Below are 18,277 nucleotides of genomic sequence, written 5' to 3' on the forward strand. Positions count from 1 at the left end.
AGGATTCAAAATTCTAATTTTCACAATTTTTCAAAAATAGCAGATCTACAAGCTCGCAGCGCGGCACTCGGTGCCGCACTGTGAGCTTGTATATCTGCTATTTTTCAATAGTTAAATCATAATAATGATACACAATAATGTGTACCCGTTCTGAATGGGTTAACTAAAATCTTTGCTTCTGGGGGTCCCCGGAACAAAATATTTTGAGATGGGGGTCCGCAGCCAAAGACAAATCATTTTGGGGGTCCTGGACCTGACAAAGTTTTCTGAAAAACTGTATGTTGCTATATCAGTGCCAGTGGTTCTCAAACTTTCAAAATGATATGTATTTGGCTGCGGACCCCCCATCTCAAAACATTCGTTTCCAGGGACCCCCAGAAGCAAAGATTTGAGTTAAAAAAAATCACTCTGAATTTGGCTCTTGCCTCATGCTAGATGCAGATTGCAGAATAGATACACACGATCAGTACAGATTAGTCCACTCGCACAGCATTGAAGTCTGAAGCTCCCCATCTCCCCTCATGATGACTTGAAGTTGACAGTGATGAATAGTCTCGTTCCAACCACTAGAGGGCATGAGCCTGGTGTGGTGTCATGGCAGCATGACTCAGGAAGAGCACACTTACCCCTTCGAGAACCACTTTCAGACATGCAACAGCTTGCGGCAGGCAGGCAGCCGAGTAGGGGAAGGGTTCGGGGGTTGACGGACAGGCCTGTCAGTGCAAGTCCAAGAGACATGAGAACGACCACAAGAAGGCGATAGGCGAGTCTCTCCATGTGTTTTAGGAAAGCGAAAAACTGGATTTTCCAGTAACTTCAACTGAGGTTCGTTGGGTACCAATACCAGCTCGCCACCGAGATCCTGCGTGGGCAAAAAGCGGCGCAAGTTCAATGGCTGCCTGCCTTTTGGTGTCCTCGTGAGAGTGTACCCTTATACGGGTCCATTTGGTTCCATTTGTACACTCTCACGAGTAATGGGGGTCCTTGAAATTAAAACGTTTGGAGAACCACGGCCCTACAGAGGGAGCGTGGGGTCAGACTGAAGTGTTAGCTCCATGGCACTGGTGGCAGACAGTCGAGGTCCACGGGGGAGAAAAGGTCAGTGATGCCTTCGTCCTTGCCCATGCTAAGCAGGTAGTCTGAGCCCGCCAGGGAGAGGTTCAGAGGGGGCGCGAGGGTGACGAATGTCTGTTGGTCACTGGAGTGCGGGCGGAGGAAGGGGGTGAGGCAGGCGGGGGCCAAGGGGGAGGAGGAGGAGGAGGAAGAGGGAACGCTAAGCGACAGTGGCGAGGAGTCCGTCCGTCCAGAGAACGGGCTGGAGAAACCGTCGCTACCGTTACTGTGATGAGAGCGGTTAGCGCCGTCTGGAAAGACAAAGGGGGGGGCATCGAGAGAAAGGAGGAGAGGTTGATAAAGGACATAAAAAAGAGCTAAGATGGGGCTTGTATGTCGGCTAGAGATGTGCCGATTGATCGGTGAGTGATCGCAATGAGCCGATAATGCCTCTATCGGCTTTGATCGGTATCGTCTTTGCCTCTATCGGCATCGGCTTTGCCGATCTACAAGCTAGATCAGCTATTTTCACAATATTTATCTGTGGGACTGAATGTAACCTCAGCTTCAACTCCTACTAGTTGAATTGGATACTAAAGGACCTCAGCCTGCAATCTCCTAATGTTTATACTTAAATTAATATACAATGTCAATGTTTTGTAAGAAGAATCATTAAATATATAAATGCTGCTACGGTAACACAATAAATAGAAGAATTTATGGATTTGACGCTGTGATCGGGTTATGGATTTGACGCTGTGATCGGGAATATCGGTAACGGCAGATACTGATTCCAGTTGATCGGTATCTGCCCCAAAAGTCACAATCGGAGCATCTCTAATGTCGGCAACACCGTTGCGCAATGAAGTATGTACAGTATGTACTATATATACGGCCTAAGCCTCGCTAGGGAGCACCACACAAGTCAACACACAAGAGGAAGTTGAACGAACAGAAACCAGCGCTCTCCAAAACAAAAGGATTGGGGAATTCATTACATGAAACCAGCACCTACTGTACGTATGCAGTCTCAATGTTTGTAAACAAATAATTGGTCTGTACTGTCCTCACCTTAAGTCTACCGAAACATCATGACCAACAGTCAATGAGTAGCAAGCAGCGTTACACGTCACCGGTTTGGTCCTGGTTTGGCCTGCCTCAGACTACTCGGGGAGTGGAGAAAAATCCGCACCCTGTGCCCACTTTGGACCGGGTTGTTGTAATTACGGAAGCGGCAACACAAGCGGGCGGTGCGGGTGCGGGGACTGGTATGTGGAACCTAGTGAGGGAAAGGGGGGCAGGGGGATACCCAGACACTGCTAACCTGGAGAGGACACCCTGAAGGACGAGGCTGGGGCTTTTGGATTGGGGGTGGATGGAGAGAGGCCGTGGTGGCAGCCGTCAGTGTTGTCTGGGGGCATGCAGTCGTCAGAGCAGAGGTACACCTGGATGGGGCCCTGGGTGCTCCTCAGGTGGATCTGGAAGCACTGGAGAGGACAGATGGACACACGGCTGATACCTTCTACACCTGGACAGGGTGTCCGCAGGCACCGGGAAGTTAAACGTTTCAGACTATTTAAGACACAAGACATCTGTCCATGTCACCTAGATTTAAGACCACCCGTGGCAATGAAAATACGAAAAGTGAAAGATAAGACTCTTTTCGACCGAGTACTGAGGGACACTTAACAACAATTCAATGCAAATTTAAATTTAAGACAATTCAATCGTGCCCATAGACACCGTGCTGGAAGTTGAGTGTGTGCGACAAAGAGTGTGTGCTAAGACGTGAGTGCATCTACATGTCTTTAAAACTGCAATCCATAACTTTTAAGTCCTACCCGGATCCAAACCCCAGGCCTACCGCATGACGTGAGACCACATTTCTACCTCTCAAGTCAAGAGGCAATCCCTGCCTGAGGGAGATGGTGCCAATGAGCTTAAGGCAGTATTCTTGTCAACCAGGGTCTTAGGCGCCGGCTACACGGAGCTGGATATTTCTGAAGCTAGAATTTTTTTTATGCGTTTGGGGCTTGCAGCCACACAAAGATTTCGGCTGCGAAGCTGGATATTTTTGGCTACACGGAGCTGGATATTTCATATATCCCGGTTTTTCAGATATCCACATAGAAAAATATCTAGGTCCACACGACAAAGTCAAGATATCTAGGTCTAACAAGCACACACACTGTAAAGTCTTCAAAGATATCCGGGTTCCTACATGGATCCAGTGAATCGGATATTTTTCAATCTCTCCACTTATTTATCCGGTTTAAAAAATATCCAGCTTCGCGGCCGAAATATCCAGCTTCATGTGGCCTAAGTGGAGAGATTGAAAAATATCCAATTCACTGGATCCGTGTAGACAAGGAACCCGGATATCTCTGAAGACTTTACTGTGTGTGTGCTTGTTAGACCTAGATATCTTTGTCGTGTGGACCTAGATATTTTTCTATGTGGATATCTGAAAAACCGGGATATATGAAATATCCAGCTCCGTGTGGACCTAGATATTTTTCTATGTGGATATCTGAAAAACCAGGATATATGAAATATCCAGCTCTGTGTAGCCTATTTCTCAAGTCTGGTTCAAATAAGTTCCAGATTGCAGATTTAAGTTTTTGAGCTCTCTAAAAGAAAGCAGCCGAGACTGACAATAATAAAACAAAATAAATCATCATCATCATCATAAAGTAGCATTTTACCTCATCTGGATGAGCCACCTCCAGTTTGGTCTCATCGGGGGCTTTGATGACAATCATCGTCTGCCCTTTTAAACAGGGGATCCTTTTGATGTCTTCGTATGTTATATAGGCCAACGTGAGGGGTGGGTCAAGGAAGGGTCACCACACAATGTCTTCAACACTAAGGGCTTTTAACCACTTAAACCCTATATACCAGGGGTCTTCAACGTCTTCAGGCCAAGGACCCCTTAGCTGAGAGAGAGATGAAGCAGGGACCCCCTCTACATATTGTATAATGTGTGATGGAGATTCTCATCAATTTCATTGATAGATTCATAGACTTGTTTGACACTTAACCATTTAAAATCTTAAGTCGTAGATACTTAGTAAACTTGACCTTTCACTCTGTAGGCCTGCTCTTTTTTTTTTTACCTCACCAAAAATAGCAGATCTACAAGCTCTCAACGCCTCACGCTGCGAGGCGTTAGAGAGCTTGTAGATCTGCTATTTTTGTCTAAAGTTCTCCTCAGAGTATATAGGGATGCAAGCGTTCCAAGTTTAAAATAATTATCCTATCACACAAGGATTTGGCGGCCCCCCAGTAGTAACTCTGAGGACCCCCTAGGGGTCCCGAACCCCTGTTGAAGACCCCTGTTATACTAATTATACAGTTCACCTGGGTTCCCCTCTATTGGGCCAACTCCCTTTTCCCCTCTACACGGAATCTCTTTGCCAAAAGATCTACAAGCTTGTAGATCTGCCATTTCTATTTCCGGAATAAGGACACTAGAATTAGGTCACAATTACTACATAATCGTCTAATCACAATTATTTCACATAGTCGCAATTATTTTGTCATAATCGTTTCCATGTTGAAAAGTTAATATATTTTCAAACATTTTCAAAAACAGTGGAAATAGCAGATCTACAAGCTCGAAACACGTCGCAGCGACCTTGTAGCTCGGCTATTTCCACTATCAATGTTTTTTTTTAAGTATCAAGTTCTCAAATTTCAGTTGCCATTTCTTTGTATATTTAGGTTATGTGTCATATCTGCCATGTGCAACTTCAAGCCATACAAGCCAAAATGTAATTGTAAACGTCAAAAACACAATCGCTAAATGCAATTATTTGAGTGATAATTAATGTCATAAAAAATGTCATAATCGTGACAGCCCTAACTAGAATTCACGTGGTTAAAAAGACAATGAAGAGGAAAGGATATCTCCGGCTGTCGGTGTCCTCGTGCTGCTCCTTGACCTCTCGTGTGCAGCTTTGAATCAGTTCGTCAAGTCTCCTCTCCTCCTCCTGGAGACGCTCGATGTCGCCGCGGAGCCGAGGGTCCACAGTGGAGTACGACACTTCCTGGTCACTGTCCACTTGCAATTGACAACCCCTGCACAGTAACACACACACACAAACACACAAAACATTGTGAAAATGTAATAAATGAATTCTGAATGTATGAATGATTTTATCTGGAGGGCCAAATTGTCAGCTTGACCAATCCTCAATCCTGAACGCACGGGACACACAAAGCCACTCCTTGGAAGCGGCTTTCACCGCTTAAAAAAATAAAACTGTGTCTAATTACGGTGTGGCATCTACGTGGATCTCTTCCATCATGGTGGTTGATCTCATATAGATGTCACTCTTGCCCAAATATGGAGGGGTGGCAGCCTGCGCACATCGGTGTTGTCAGACATGCACGGCAACCGTTTGTGTTGTAAGTGAGGTCAGACCAGAGCTCTGCTCAACATCATATAAGATTTGAAAATATTTTTGAATTCCACTTCTTTCCCCAGAGACCAGAAGATGAGTATGAGTATGCAGTGTTCTCACTTGGTTCCATGAGAAGGAGAGGATAAATAGATATTGTTACCAAACAGAACCTAAAATCCTGTCCCTATCACAGGCTAGTCTATGTATAGATGCAGATTTGATGATGAACCGCCACTCCAGGAAGGAGTGTGCTCTCAATCTTCCCAGACTAAGGTCTGCTGTTCTGATTGTACATACTGTACAATCAGAACAGCAGACCTTAGTCTGGGAAGATCTCAATCTAGCCATGAAGACCTCTACTGCCAAATGCCCATAAATGGACAGATCCCCTCAGAATCCTTCCAGCAAATCACCAGAATTGTACCCAGCCAGGAGCAGGGAGACACAGACGAACCAATATATTACAGTCATCAAAGGTTTACCAAGACTTTAACTCAACCAGGAGAAGTAAAGACACATCGGCTGATTCACATCTGCAAAGAGTGTGACAAGAGTTTCAGTCTTCAGGTCACCTGAAGAGTCACCAGAGTACACACACTGGAGAAAAACATTTTCACTGTAAAGGGTGTGACAAGAGTTTCAGTCACTCAGGTTACCTTAAGACACACCAGCGTATACACACTGGAGAAAAACCTTTTCACTGTAAAGGGTGTGACAAGAGTTTCAGTCAGTTAGGTAACCTGAAGAGTCACCAGCGTATCCACACTGGAGTAAAACCTTTCATCTGTAAAGAGTGTGACAAGAGTTTTAGTCGGTTAGATGACCTGCAGATTCACCACCGTATACACACTGGAGAAAAACCTTATCACTGTAAACAGTGTGACAAGAGTTTCTCCACATTGGAGAAAAACCTTTTTCACTGTAAACAGTGAAAACCACCATCTGCACAATGGAAGAAAGAAACGTGGTCACACCGAAATATGGCTGTAGGATGATAAATACCAGTAAGACTCCCTAATCGGGAGATACGCGACCGTCAGGTCGCAGCGTGATTTTTCCATATTGATGACATGAGTGTAGACATACTGTGTACCGATTTGCGTGATTTTAGGGCAAATCTATAGGAGCAGTGTCCAAAAATGTGTTTTAAGAAATCGCCTGAAGGTGGCGCTAAATGGGACAGATCCATGTTGATGACATGAGTGTAGACATACTGTGTACCGGTTTGCGTTTCAAAAACTAGCGTATCTAATAAAAGTAGGTTCGGGGGTTCCATGTTGACACAGGGCAAGGCGGATTGTCTGTGCACTGAAACCTGAAATGGACCTAGAAGTGTTTTGAGGTGACAGTTTGAATACCAGACCTCCTCCAGTTTGGGCATTATGCATATAGTACAAGTAATACAAACCAGTTAGAAATGTATTTCCACAGTATACTGTATAGTAAGTCACTGGTTCCCAAACACTGGGTCGGGACCCATTTGTGGGTCGCGGACCCATTTTTGTGGGTCCCTTAACTCATTTAATGCCAGCCTATCACCACTAGAGGGCGCCCAGTGGCCAGAGAATAATAGAGATATGCTGGTAATGCATGCCCAAGCCCTGGAGCCATGACTTGCCAGAACACTTTCCTTTGTGCATGTACAGGAAGAGGATGAAGTTAGCTTGAAGTTAGCTATTGGCTACCAAGCATTTTAGATTTAGATTTTCGTCAACTTAGCCATGATTAAACCTTGCACACCTCATGCATGGGAGAAAAAAACAGAGAAAATGAGCTCTAAAGATCCTGGATTGCATTGGAGTGGATGGTAAATATCAGCAAATATCGGCAAATATCGTCCTCTGTAAACAGAGGACAAAAGAAATTATTTTTGAAAAAAAAAAAAAAAAAAAAAAAAAATTTTTTTTTTTTTAATTAAAAAGCCGAACTAGTTCGGGATTGGTACTCTGGGATGCGATAATAAAGCCGAACTAGTTCGGGATAGGCACTCAATGAAAAAGCGACGAATTGTAGCTTGAAGATCGACCCCGGTTTCAATCCCAAAAGGACATGACACTTATGTATGGTAGCTATCACAGGACAATCCCTCCAGGCTTTTTTTGGATTAAGAATCCACAACTAGCTAATTACAACATTTCTGTCCCTCCGGCTTATGGGATGAGCGGAACCAGCCAATTGCAGGTTCGCTGGTGCATGGCAGCGCTTGATTACCCCCCCCCCCCCCCCCCCCCGACTCCACCGGGCGCGTCGAGCGTCGCGTCAGCGTCAATGCTGGGAACGGTCCCATTTTAATTAATGAAGGGTGCTCCACTGCCGACGTCAGCGTCGGACGCTCAAATTCGCCCCGGTTCATTTTTAGACGCCGTCCGACGCCGGCACAACGCCGTCATTTTGGTGGAGCCCTAGCTTTAACACACCCCCCAAAATCCCCAAATTACGAGAGCGCTGTCCGCAGACTCCGCATACAAACTACGAGCTGTCAGAGAGAACGATGGAGTGGTTGGCAATTTATGTATATATGAGAGAGAGAGAGAGAGAGAGAGAGAGAGAGAGAGAGAGAGAGAGAGAGAGAGTGTAAGGCACTAAGGCAGACAGTAAAGACCAGCATTGAGCAGTAAGTTCTGACATATTTTGATTGTCAGGACATCGTTATAACGATCATTAGACTCAATAACCCACCTATCTCCCTGACTCCCTCCCCAGTCAGAGTTCAGAGTTTTAATAAATGTAGTATTGTGTGCAGGATGACATTTGCTGCAAATTAGGTGACTTAATTTAATTGACTGTGTTTAAAACATTTGATTTTAAAATAGAAATCCTCTCTCTCACACCAGTGTGCCAGTGATCACCACCATCCCCTGTGCCAATTTCAGCACCCGTGCCTAAGGTTGCCTAGCACTGCTCTAGAACATACAGTATCTGACAAAATAATGAAACATATAAGCTCTAGAGTCTAGACTCTAGAGCTTATGTGTTTCATCATTTTGACAGATACTGTACGTACAAATACAGTATATGTGCATATATTTGTAATTAGGCTTGTCACAATACTGGATTTCTAACTTTGATACGATAATTTGAAAAATGTCTATACCACGCAACCACTGCGATTTTAGTGCAACAATGTTGCACTAAAATATTTTTATTCAAAGAAAAATACAGAACTGCTTGAGGTAGATGGTAGTGCACAAATACAAATAGGCCTTTAAAATAACTGGGAATAAGCCAAAGTAGGAAGGATACACATAAAAGTAACGTTGGTGTAAACCAATTTGAGAGGTAAAAAGTATATCGATATTATCGATACTATGGCTAAGTCATATTGAAAATCAATACAATATTCAAATCGATATTTTTGACAACACTATTTGTAATATCGATATTATTGCCCAGCCGTAGGGCAGCATTCAAATGAAGACGCAACACAAAACTACTCACATCCATTGTATGTTATTCTTGGCCTGCTTCTTGAGCAGTTGGACCCCTTCCAGGACATTGGTAATGTCGTAGAGGCGCCGCTTGTGGACACAGAGCTCCCGTGTGGCCACGTTGAGGTCCACAATGCCGTTGTGGGACCGGGCCAACAGCTGCAGGAACCTGTGGGTCAACAGGCCCAAGGAGGTGTCGTAGCGCGTCGTCCTGTCAGGCGCGGTGGAGGAAACCGGGCGAGTGAAGCCCTGAAACGGGGTGGTGTCGTTGCCTGTGTACCGGACAAAAAGGGTTCAGTGAAAACAGTGGAATTCTAGCCTAGTGTTGTTGGGCTCAGTTTTTATCTATGAGCAGTGCTAACCGCTCCTACAGTATATGTGGCTTTGCGTTTTCTTCATGATGTTTTTTCCAAGGGTTTTCCCTTTGGATGACATAAGTCTGACATAAACTTTCCAAAGATTTTCCAATGGGGTTATAACTACACATGACATCACAGGATAACGGTATTTAGGCCATGTCATGTGGGTCTATCATTATCATCAGCACCACTCACTTCACACTGGTGTGATTTTTATACATTTAGAGTAGCCAAGTATTTTTTAGTGGTGTTAACCGCTCTTACATCTGGCTTTGTGCCTATGTCCGAATTGTACATACATCTGTCCGTATGTCCCGCAAAGCTTGGCATTGGCCAAGGTACCACTCACTTCATAATGGGTGTGATTTTTGACAGGAAGGGAATAAAGCTTGTTTAGAAACATGAAACATTGGGGCTAACAGCCTGTGTGCGCTTAAGTGGTTAAAACCAGGAAAGACAAATGCCATATCATGATGTTACGATATCCAAAATCCCAGACGACATCTAGTCTCACTCATATCATATCACAATATTGATATAATATATCGATATACAAAATACTTACTCTTGGCTTGTTTTTGGCCGCGGGCTGTTGTTGTGTGAGACGTTGCGGGCATCTTGGAGATCCCGCCAACATCCGGTGGCAAATACTCTGGGTCAACGGCTTCCAACTCCAGCCTCCTCTTTGCCTGAGAAAGCAACAAAACGACGCAAGTCAAATGGATTTCCCCAGCAGGGAATATACGGTAACATGTAATTGAACAAATATGAAGCATGAAAACGAAGGGTTTTGAACCCCCCCACTCAATAATATAATTACGCTTTTATGGGAGTATTTCCTGGTCCCTGGGGAGGGTAAATTAAGGTAGCTCACCCAGCTGATAGCTGATGGCAGAAGGGGGGGGGTCTTGCTCATGGACACTTTGACATGTCAAAGGGCGAGCCAAGGGTCAAACCTGTGACAGCCTCTCTAGCCTCTACCCCCTCAGCTACGGCCGCTGGTATGTATCCAAACACTTGGCCATGTCATGAATATTAAAAAAACTAGTTTGAGAACATTAAGTGTAAAGTGTGTATAGGTTCGGTCTCCTCCTTAATAGCCTGTTTAGGCCATTTCCATTACTTGAATGTGCAGGTCTGGAATTGGAGGATGATAAAGGCTTAATAACTCCTCACATAAAGAATGTGCATAACACGTTATATAATCTCAAATAATTTGTTGATATCAACCTTTTTTTAATGCATGTTCAATGCAGGTTTTGTTACACAAATTGCAAGTCCTCCATGCACTGTACCTACTTTTTCAAGTCAAGTTAGTGTCAGTTTAAGTGCTTATGGCACCATCTGCCCAAGACATTTCCTAGCATGGGCATCTTTAATACCATGGAATCATTCAGTTAAAATGGCATTCAGTTTTACATGATCTACTTTTGTGTTATGATTGATTCACTAGTAGGTAGCCATTTTGCTATACTGACTGTACACATCATCACTGTTAGTGTTGAATGATGTATCCATTTGTAACTCTTAAGTGTGGACAAAATAAATGCAACCTTCCAGTAGACTGGAGTAGGGTGACATTTGTACACAGACATACGCACTAGAGTTAAATTAACTATGCACTGATGAGGATTAAGGCTGTAACCTAGGATAGCAAAATAAGCTTGCAGAGCTCCCAGTGCGCTTAATGGGAACAGCAAACCCAGTCCCATCCCCCTCTTTGAGACGGCTAGCTTGACGCTAGCTTCCTCTGGCAGCAAAATGTGCATATTATTGCGATCTAGTCATATCATGTTTGTCCCGTGCGAGACCTTCTTACCACCGAGTTCTTCAGATGGTTCATCGCCAACGCTGTGTTGGTAAAAAAGTGAACGAAAGTTTAGGCTCCGAGTCCCCCGACCCCGAGTTGAACAAGATGATCTGAACTCAAAGTGTGGGACTGCAGAACAGGACAGCCTGATCTGCAGACTAGCTTTAGCTACTACTTGCCCAGGCCAGGTAGCCAACTTGGCTACCCCGAGAAATAACCACTCGACACGGCTCGACTGTGACACTGTCCTGTCAGAGGAGTGACAACAAGCTAAAAAATCGATCAGAGAACAAGTCGGGGCGGGTTGCTCAAGAAACTGAGTATACTGCTCTGTGTGCACTCACGCTCACTGTATTGAAGATTAAAGTGATTTTTTAATAAATTCATAAACTCCGGTAGTTACTTATAGAGATGCTTAAATCAGTCATAAGCTATAGCTGGTTCCTCAATCCTAATCCAGTGATCCATTATTAGTGACTGACTATAAGCAACTACTTTAGACTTTAGTCATGATTCCTGCGCCATCCATCGGTTAACCGAGAATTAATATTTCGCTGCTGTCTTTTTTTGCCACACTGCTGTGCTGCTGAAGTTAATCGGTTACCTGATGGGTTAGTCCGAGCTCAGCTGTCCGCCCTGTCCGCTTTGTTGACGCTCCGATGGGGGTTGCGCTCCGGAGCTCGTCCATTGGCTCGGGTAGCAAGACCGACGGGGTATCACTGGAGCCGGGCGAAGCCGGGGCTGAGGTTACGGGGTGGTGCTTGGAAAAAGCCGAAAAAAATGATTTATAGGATGTAGAGACCGTAGAAAAGCCCCCGGCGTGGGGGGCTATGGGGACTGGGACCGAGGCAGCAGCCCCCCTTCTCATCTTATCCGAAAAACGTCCCCTTTAGTTTAGCTATTTTAGCTTTTCCAGCAAATCCACCGTGGTTCAGAGCAAAAATAGTTACCGTTATCACGAGTTTAACATCCTACGAGTCGTTTCAGATGTTATTATCAACTGTAAGTTATCTAAATAAGGAAGATGCGGTGGATTTCATTGGGCGGCGAGCTCCTTTCTGCCGAAAAAAATGGTTCCAGGAAGCAGCAAATGAATGACGGGACGCGCGGGCGCCCTCCCGCGAAACTCGGCGTTCGCGGAATATTTTTTGAATAAGATTTGCATACCGGCTGCTATTGGTCAGCGACGCAGCCGGATAGAGGTTTACGTCCCGACGTAACTGCTACCAGCCAATGACTGGACTCCCTCAGTTAACACTCCTCTTTCCCGCAACAATCAACAATTCATGATAGATCGGTTTTACGTTTTTACAATAAATATTTTTGTTGTAGATAACTATAACTTACCTCGTTATCAGCAGGCTTTCAACACTAGACAAATAGTATTAGTTCTTGTAAAAGTAATTTATTATGGAGATCACAAACATCTTTCATCTATTAATTAACAAACGTCCATAATAAGGATATAGCAAACTAACTAACCCATTTGTTGTAAATGAGGCAAACCGCAAAAACCTTTTTTTTCTCCTTTTTTTAAATTATCTGATGATCTTCCATTTGTTGTGGTTCTCCCCTTTAAGTATATTGATATCAGTTTGTGTAGAGATGGAATGAATCCTTGAAAACTAGTGGATGAATGTGTTAAATTTTCTATCATCAACGGTCATATGCACATCAACGTGTCACATGTATGAGGAGTTAGTTTGGACTCCAAGGAACAATGACGTTTGAGGTAGTGAAACTCCACTATACAAAATACTGTATAATTCTACCATTTTAGTAATCACAGCGGGTGTTTGTGATGTCACTGATCATTCCTTCATGAGCAATGCATACCTTTTATTATTTTCCAATTTCTTCCAGTGGTCAGTCTGGTCACACTCAACAGTCAAGCCAAACCGACAAATAAATAACGTTGTTGTTGTCGGGCAGAAATCTTGTATCAGCATTTTGAGCGGTGCGACGTTTCACGTTGTGTGTATGGCTCTTAATGGAGATCCTTACTCATACACTGTCCATGTCATGGACAGAACGGCCCATACATGGAGATATGTGTGTGTTTCGTGTTTACACCGCTCAAATCGTACTGGTGTGATTTTTCATCTTTTAAAGCTTTTTAATAAAGTACTAATGCCCTATCATCGAATAACTGTCAAGAAAAAGTAGCCAAAATAGCTGATCTACAAGTTGCTATGATGCAATGCACTATGAGCTTGCAGATCTGCTATTTTTGAAACATAAAACATATATTTTTATTGTCACCTATCTATAAGGCAAGGCCATGCCAAAAAATAGGGAGGGCACATGTTGTTAAAAGGTTAAAACTTAAAATGCTATTTTCTGATTGTAATCCTTGGTATAGAGTGTATGTTCAGTAACAGGAGTCTCATATGTTATGTTTATTGAAGAGCTGAAGAGATGGGAAGAAATTTCAGCCAATCTGATTAATTGCCAGACCCATGAAATGGGTAGGCCTACATAAGCAAATGTCGGTCCGGGTTTTCTATATAAAGGGTATATATGATGATGACATGATGATGACATGCCTACAAAAGGCATGATGTCATAAATGATGATGACAGACAGGGGGTCTGGCACAACCAGGTTGACCTGGTCTAGTTTTTTATAGTGTTCCAGTTCCAATTTTGTCTCATTTCCTTGTGTCATTATTACCATACTTTTTTTCACATTTTCACACTTGTTTGATCTGTATCCTGTCTGAGTTCTCCATCCTGATTGGATAAAATTGCTAACCTGACCTGAAAATGCATTATCTGTTTAAACTAGACCAGGTCAACCTGGTTGTGCCAGACCCCCTGTCTGTCATCATCATTTATGACATCATGCCTTTTGTAGGCATGTCATCATCATGTCATCATCATATATACCCTTTATATAGAAAACCCGGACCGACATTTGCTTATGTAGGCCTACCCATTTCATGGGTCTGGCAAAAAGTGCTGGAGACATGGAGACTGTTACTGAACAAACACTCTAGCAATCTGTATCAGATATACAAGGTTTCCACCCGACAGTGACAATATGTGGCATTTTCTAAGTTTACTCAAAGGTCAATAGAGAGCAAATTCACATTAATCATCATCATCAAACTTAATCTTTTTCCCCTGAAAGGCCATGATCTGCCCCTGCTGTTCCTTCCTCTTCTTACTGGCTTCCCAGGACGGGTGCAGTGCCTGCTGTGGTGCCTGATGGGAAAATCCACCTGGTCTTCTGTGGTCCTGTTGCCTGGCAACGCCTCCTCTTCCCCGTTCCGTCCCTCGCCCACTGGAGGGTCTGTCCTTGTCCTCTGACTGGAGCTGCCTGGCTTCAGAGCCACGTTCGCTGTTCTTGAACCCTGGCTTCCCTCTGGCCCCTCCATCCTGCTTTTGGAACTTGGAGGGGCTCTTGGAAAACCTGTCCGGACCCCCACCCCTGTGTCCCCCTCTTCCTCTGTCCAGACCCCCACCCCTGTGTCCCCCTCTTCCTCTGTCCGGACCCCCACCCCTGTGTGCCCCTCTTCCTCTGCCCCTGGATCTATCCCCACCTCGGCCTCTGCCCCTATCCCGGCTCAGTCCGCCCCTGCCGGGCTGGGAACTCGACAGGGTGCTACAGAAGACGGAGGCCAACTTAGGCGCTTTGCAGTTCAGCTCAGGTTGAGGTTTATCAGTCTGGCCCTCGTCTGAGGTTTGGCTTTTCAGATTCGGGGCGGCGTGGGCTTTCTTCTTCTTCTTTTTGAACTTGCTCACTTTCCCCACAAAGAAGTCATCTTCGCTCTCGCTCTCCTCCGACTGCTTACGGAAGCGCTCCTCTGTGCTGTCGTCAAAGTACTCTTTCTCTTCCTCATCACTGGACTCCAGATCACTCTCTTTCTCCTCTTCTTCATCCTCTTTGTCATCATCATTACTATGTTTCTCTTTTACGCTGTCCTCCTCCTCCTTCTCCTCCTCCTCATCATCATCATCATCATCTTCTTCTTCCTCCTCCTCATCATCATCCTCGTCGTCCTCCTCCTCATCTTCATTGCTCTGCTGCAGTTTAGGAGCAGGCTTGAGATTTGGTTTCTTCTCAGGGGCTTGCGTCGCTGTAGGTTTACCTTGCGCTTTAACACTCTTTGAAATCGCAACCGTTTTAGACCTGGCCAGAATTTCAGATTTGATCTGATCTGACGATTCTGTCGTTTCTTCTTCAGGAGCTGCTGTCTCTGTGGTTGCATTCTCATCGTCATCTTCCGCCTCCTCCTCGTCCTCCATCTCTTTCTCCTCATCCTCTGTCTCTTCTTCCTCCTTTCGTTTCAGTGCATCTCGCTCCTCTTCCTCCTGGAAAGGGGTCATCTTTTGTTTTTGCTTTTCCTTCTTCCTCTCCTCCTCGAAGGCTTTGACGGCAGCTTTGACAACGTCAATCTTCTTGCTGAACTGAGGGTGAGTGGCGATGCGTGCCAAGGCCCGTTGAGACATGGTGGCAGTTGGGTCTTTACACACCTTCTCAAAGTTGAAGTCACTCGTCAAGGCTGTTTTAGTCACCTGATGATGAGATAAATAAAACCCTCAATTATTACACCTAATGACATACAAAGTAAATACAAATCAATCAATTAAATATTAATTACAATTACATTAGTGTACGCCCAGCCCCAGGGTCACATTTGTAGGGTCATCAGCATAATGATTCTGCGTCTCCTTTTCAAATGTGCTCATAGATATCCTTTGTCCCTACTAATGGATGTCGAGGGAGAAAGTATGTAATCTTGTACTGTTCGGTCATGTGAAATATGGTTAATTGATTATATTTAATACGAAGAGATTTGATGTAGATGGAAAATGTGGTCCAAGTACAGTTGCAAACCAAGTGCAGTTCTCTAAGACCACAGAGGTTTAACCCATTAAGACCAGGAAAGCATCATTAAGCATTATTACTTTAACCATTATATTTAAACTATTGAAAAACTATAAAAAATAGCAGATCTACCACACCGTGGCACTGCAAGCTTGTAGATCTGCAATTTTTGAAAAAACGTGAACATTTGTGCAAGTCTTTGAATATTTTTTATTCTGTAAACTTCTGAATCCTTCAAAGGGTTTTCATTTCATGTCAAGGAAGGACCCCTAGAATTATGTGTGTGTTTGGCCACCGACCGCCGTCTAGAAATATTATGTATCAGGGACTAGGGATGGGACGATAAGCGATATTATCATTTATCGTGATGAAAAACACTCACGATAATCGTATCATGGAGATTTAATTTATCGTGATATCGTTCTCCGTCATGCACTGGGATCAATTCACCTTTTATCTGCCGAGCCGCATATCCGGTACCACTTAAACCCTCTGTAATTGGTAATAGGTACTTATAATTATACTTGTTTGTCTTTCTTTTTCACTCTCTATAGTGTCTTTGCCAAAAAATAGCTGATCTTGTAGATCTGCAATTTTTTGGCAAATGTTCCACCCAGGACAATGGTTATTATAATGTGATTATCGCAATAATATCGTAAATCGTGATTTATTTTGTCACAATAATCGCAATATGACATTTTTCATATCGTCCCACCCTCCCCAGAAGCAAACCTACCTGATCTGGTCGGAGCCGTTTCATTTGACTGATCTCCTCCACCAACCGCTCGGCTCTCCTGCGGTTCCTCTCCAGGTCGGCCTCGCTGCCCTTCTTCTTCTTCAGGTCGGCCAGATGACGCAGCAGCTTCCTGATCAGCAGCGCTCTCACCCTCTTCACCTCCGTCCTCATCTTCACCACTTCATTGTTGACGTTCATGGCCGCCTCCCCTTTCTTCGACTTCTCCTTCTTCGATGGCGCCGTTTTTGTCTCGCCGCTTCCAGATACTACTGTGTGAGCTTCTGCCTTCTTCTCCGACAGCCTCTGTTCTCCCTTCTTGTTCGCCTCCTGCTCCACCTCCTCTACGTCTTCACCTCCCTCCTCTTGCTTCTCCAACGACTCCTCTCTGTGTGTCTCTGTAGCGCTTTCCTCTTCTTCTCCTCCTTCCTGCATGTCCTTCTCAAACAACCCCTCCTCTTCCTCCCCATCTTTTTCTATTGAGTTGTCCTCTTTCTCTACCAGCTCCTCTTCATCCTTGGTGGATGGTGCCGTTGTCTCTGTCATCTCTTCCTCAGCGGACGTCATCTGTAGAAAAACAAACCAGTTTAGTGAAAATGTATGGAATATTTCAACGCCGCATAAACAACTTGAACAACAATGTTCAGTCTTGTAGGCTACATGCTTCCAACAAAACATCATTCAGGAGGATTGGCCATTTAATTAGAAGGTTTGGCCCGACATCCCATCACTAAAATGATTCACTGTCGATATCAATGTCAACTTTAATCTATTATGTGGAGCACTATAAGACAAATATAAATCTTGTACATGCCAGGTTTACGTTCTGTGATGATTGGTACAAATAAACAGAACGAAAAAATTACGACGCAATCTGAAATGACAATGATATGACTCCACACATTCAGACAGACCATTCTCGCCAGTGGGTGAGCGTACAATAACAATAAATACTTTATTAACAGTTTGAATTTGTACAGAGAACAGAGGTACGGTTTACTTATTGATAAAAGGATAACACCAGTAAGACTCCCTAATTGGGAGATAAGCGACCGTCAGGTGGTGTCCAAAAGTTTTGCAAGAATCGGCCACATGGTGGCGGCCTAGAAAAGCGCCATGTGAGAAATGAGGGGTGGAGGTTGTGGTTTGGCGACCAAGGAGTGTGTAGCCTTCAAAAGCACTAAAAAAAGTATGCTATGATCTTGTAGCTGTTCTTCTGTCTTTTGTTAAGAGCTGCTACAACGTTGAGGAACCGAAAGAAAATACTGTTACTCTTGTGTAGGCTACAGGTATATATGAAATGTATCGAATAAAACCTTGGATCTTGATATGCCACCATGAAAACAAACGTGGCTGTAGTAGCATGCATGCAGCAGTAAACTAACATAATGTTATATCAATAGAAGTAGTACATAAAACACTTTGATCTGAGCCTGATCAAAGCGCGTTGACGGCAAAGACACAACACCACAACCCAGTGGCCTCACAGTTCACACATACCTTTGATATATCCATATAGAAGATCCAAAATAGAGAGATATAAAAACGCGTTAAACTAACACGGGCGCTGCCATTTTTTCCCCCTCTCTCCACTGACTGACTGACGCTGCGCGACGCGGTGACGCCACGCAACGCCCCCCGATGATCCACGCACG

At 44.2% G+C, this 18,277-nt stretch overlaps 3 protein-coding genes across 3 annotated transcripts; all 3 read right to left on the reverse strand.

Annotated features, from left to right (window-relative positions):
• Positions 1-241: 241 nt before the first annotated feature.
• LOC308292259 (transcription factor E2F3-like) lies at positions 242-3,867 on the reverse strand. Its single transcript, XM_080734574.1, has 3 exons — positions 3,759-3,867; positions 2,378-2,540; positions 242-1,364 (listed from the first exon to the last, which is right to left on the reverse strand). Exons 1-3 carry the CDS (start codon positions 3,813-3,815, stop codon positions 1,048-1,050), a joined length of 537 nt encoding a protein of 178 aa, XP_080590700.1. The 5' UTR covers positions 3,816-3,867; the 3' UTR covers positions 242-1,047.
• Positions 3,868-4,925: 1,058 nt separating this feature from the next.
• Positions 4,926-11,457, reverse strand: LOC308293152 (transcription factor E2F3-like; the record flags this gene model as incomplete). The annotated part of the gene is made up of 4 exons (XM_080735587.1): positions 11,066-11,457; positions 9,812-9,935; positions 8,898-9,159; positions 4,926-5,133 (listed from the first exon to the last, which is right to left on the reverse strand). Exons 1-4 carry the CDS (start codon positions 11,087-11,089, stop codon positions 4,926-4,928), a joined length of 618 nt encoding a protein of 205 aa, XP_080591713.1. The 5' UTR covers positions 11,090-11,457.
• A 2,557-nt stretch (positions 11,458-14,014) lies between these two features.
• Positions 14,015-18,199, reverse strand: srfbp1 (serum response factor binding protein 1). Its single transcript, XM_080735588.1, has 4 exons — positions 18,123-18,199; positions 16,626-17,189; positions 15,019-15,576; positions 14,015-14,940 (listed from the first exon to the last, which is right to left on the reverse strand). The coding sequence occupies exons 1-4, from the start codon at positions 18,135-18,137 to the stop codon at positions 14,149-14,151; spliced, it is 1,929 nt and encodes a 642-aa protein (XP_080591714.1). The 5' UTR covers positions 18,138-18,199; the 3' UTR covers positions 14,015-14,148.
• Between the last annotated feature and the right edge of the window lie 78 nt (positions 18,200-18,277).

Source organism: Nannobrachium achirus (assembly GCF_963921795.1).
Source record: "Nannobrachium achirus genome assembly, chromosome: 10".
In the NCBI taxonomy this organism is placed as follows: domain Eukaryota; kingdom Metazoa; phylum Chordata; class Actinopteri; order Myctophiformes; family Myctophidae; genus Nannobrachium; species Nannobrachium achirus.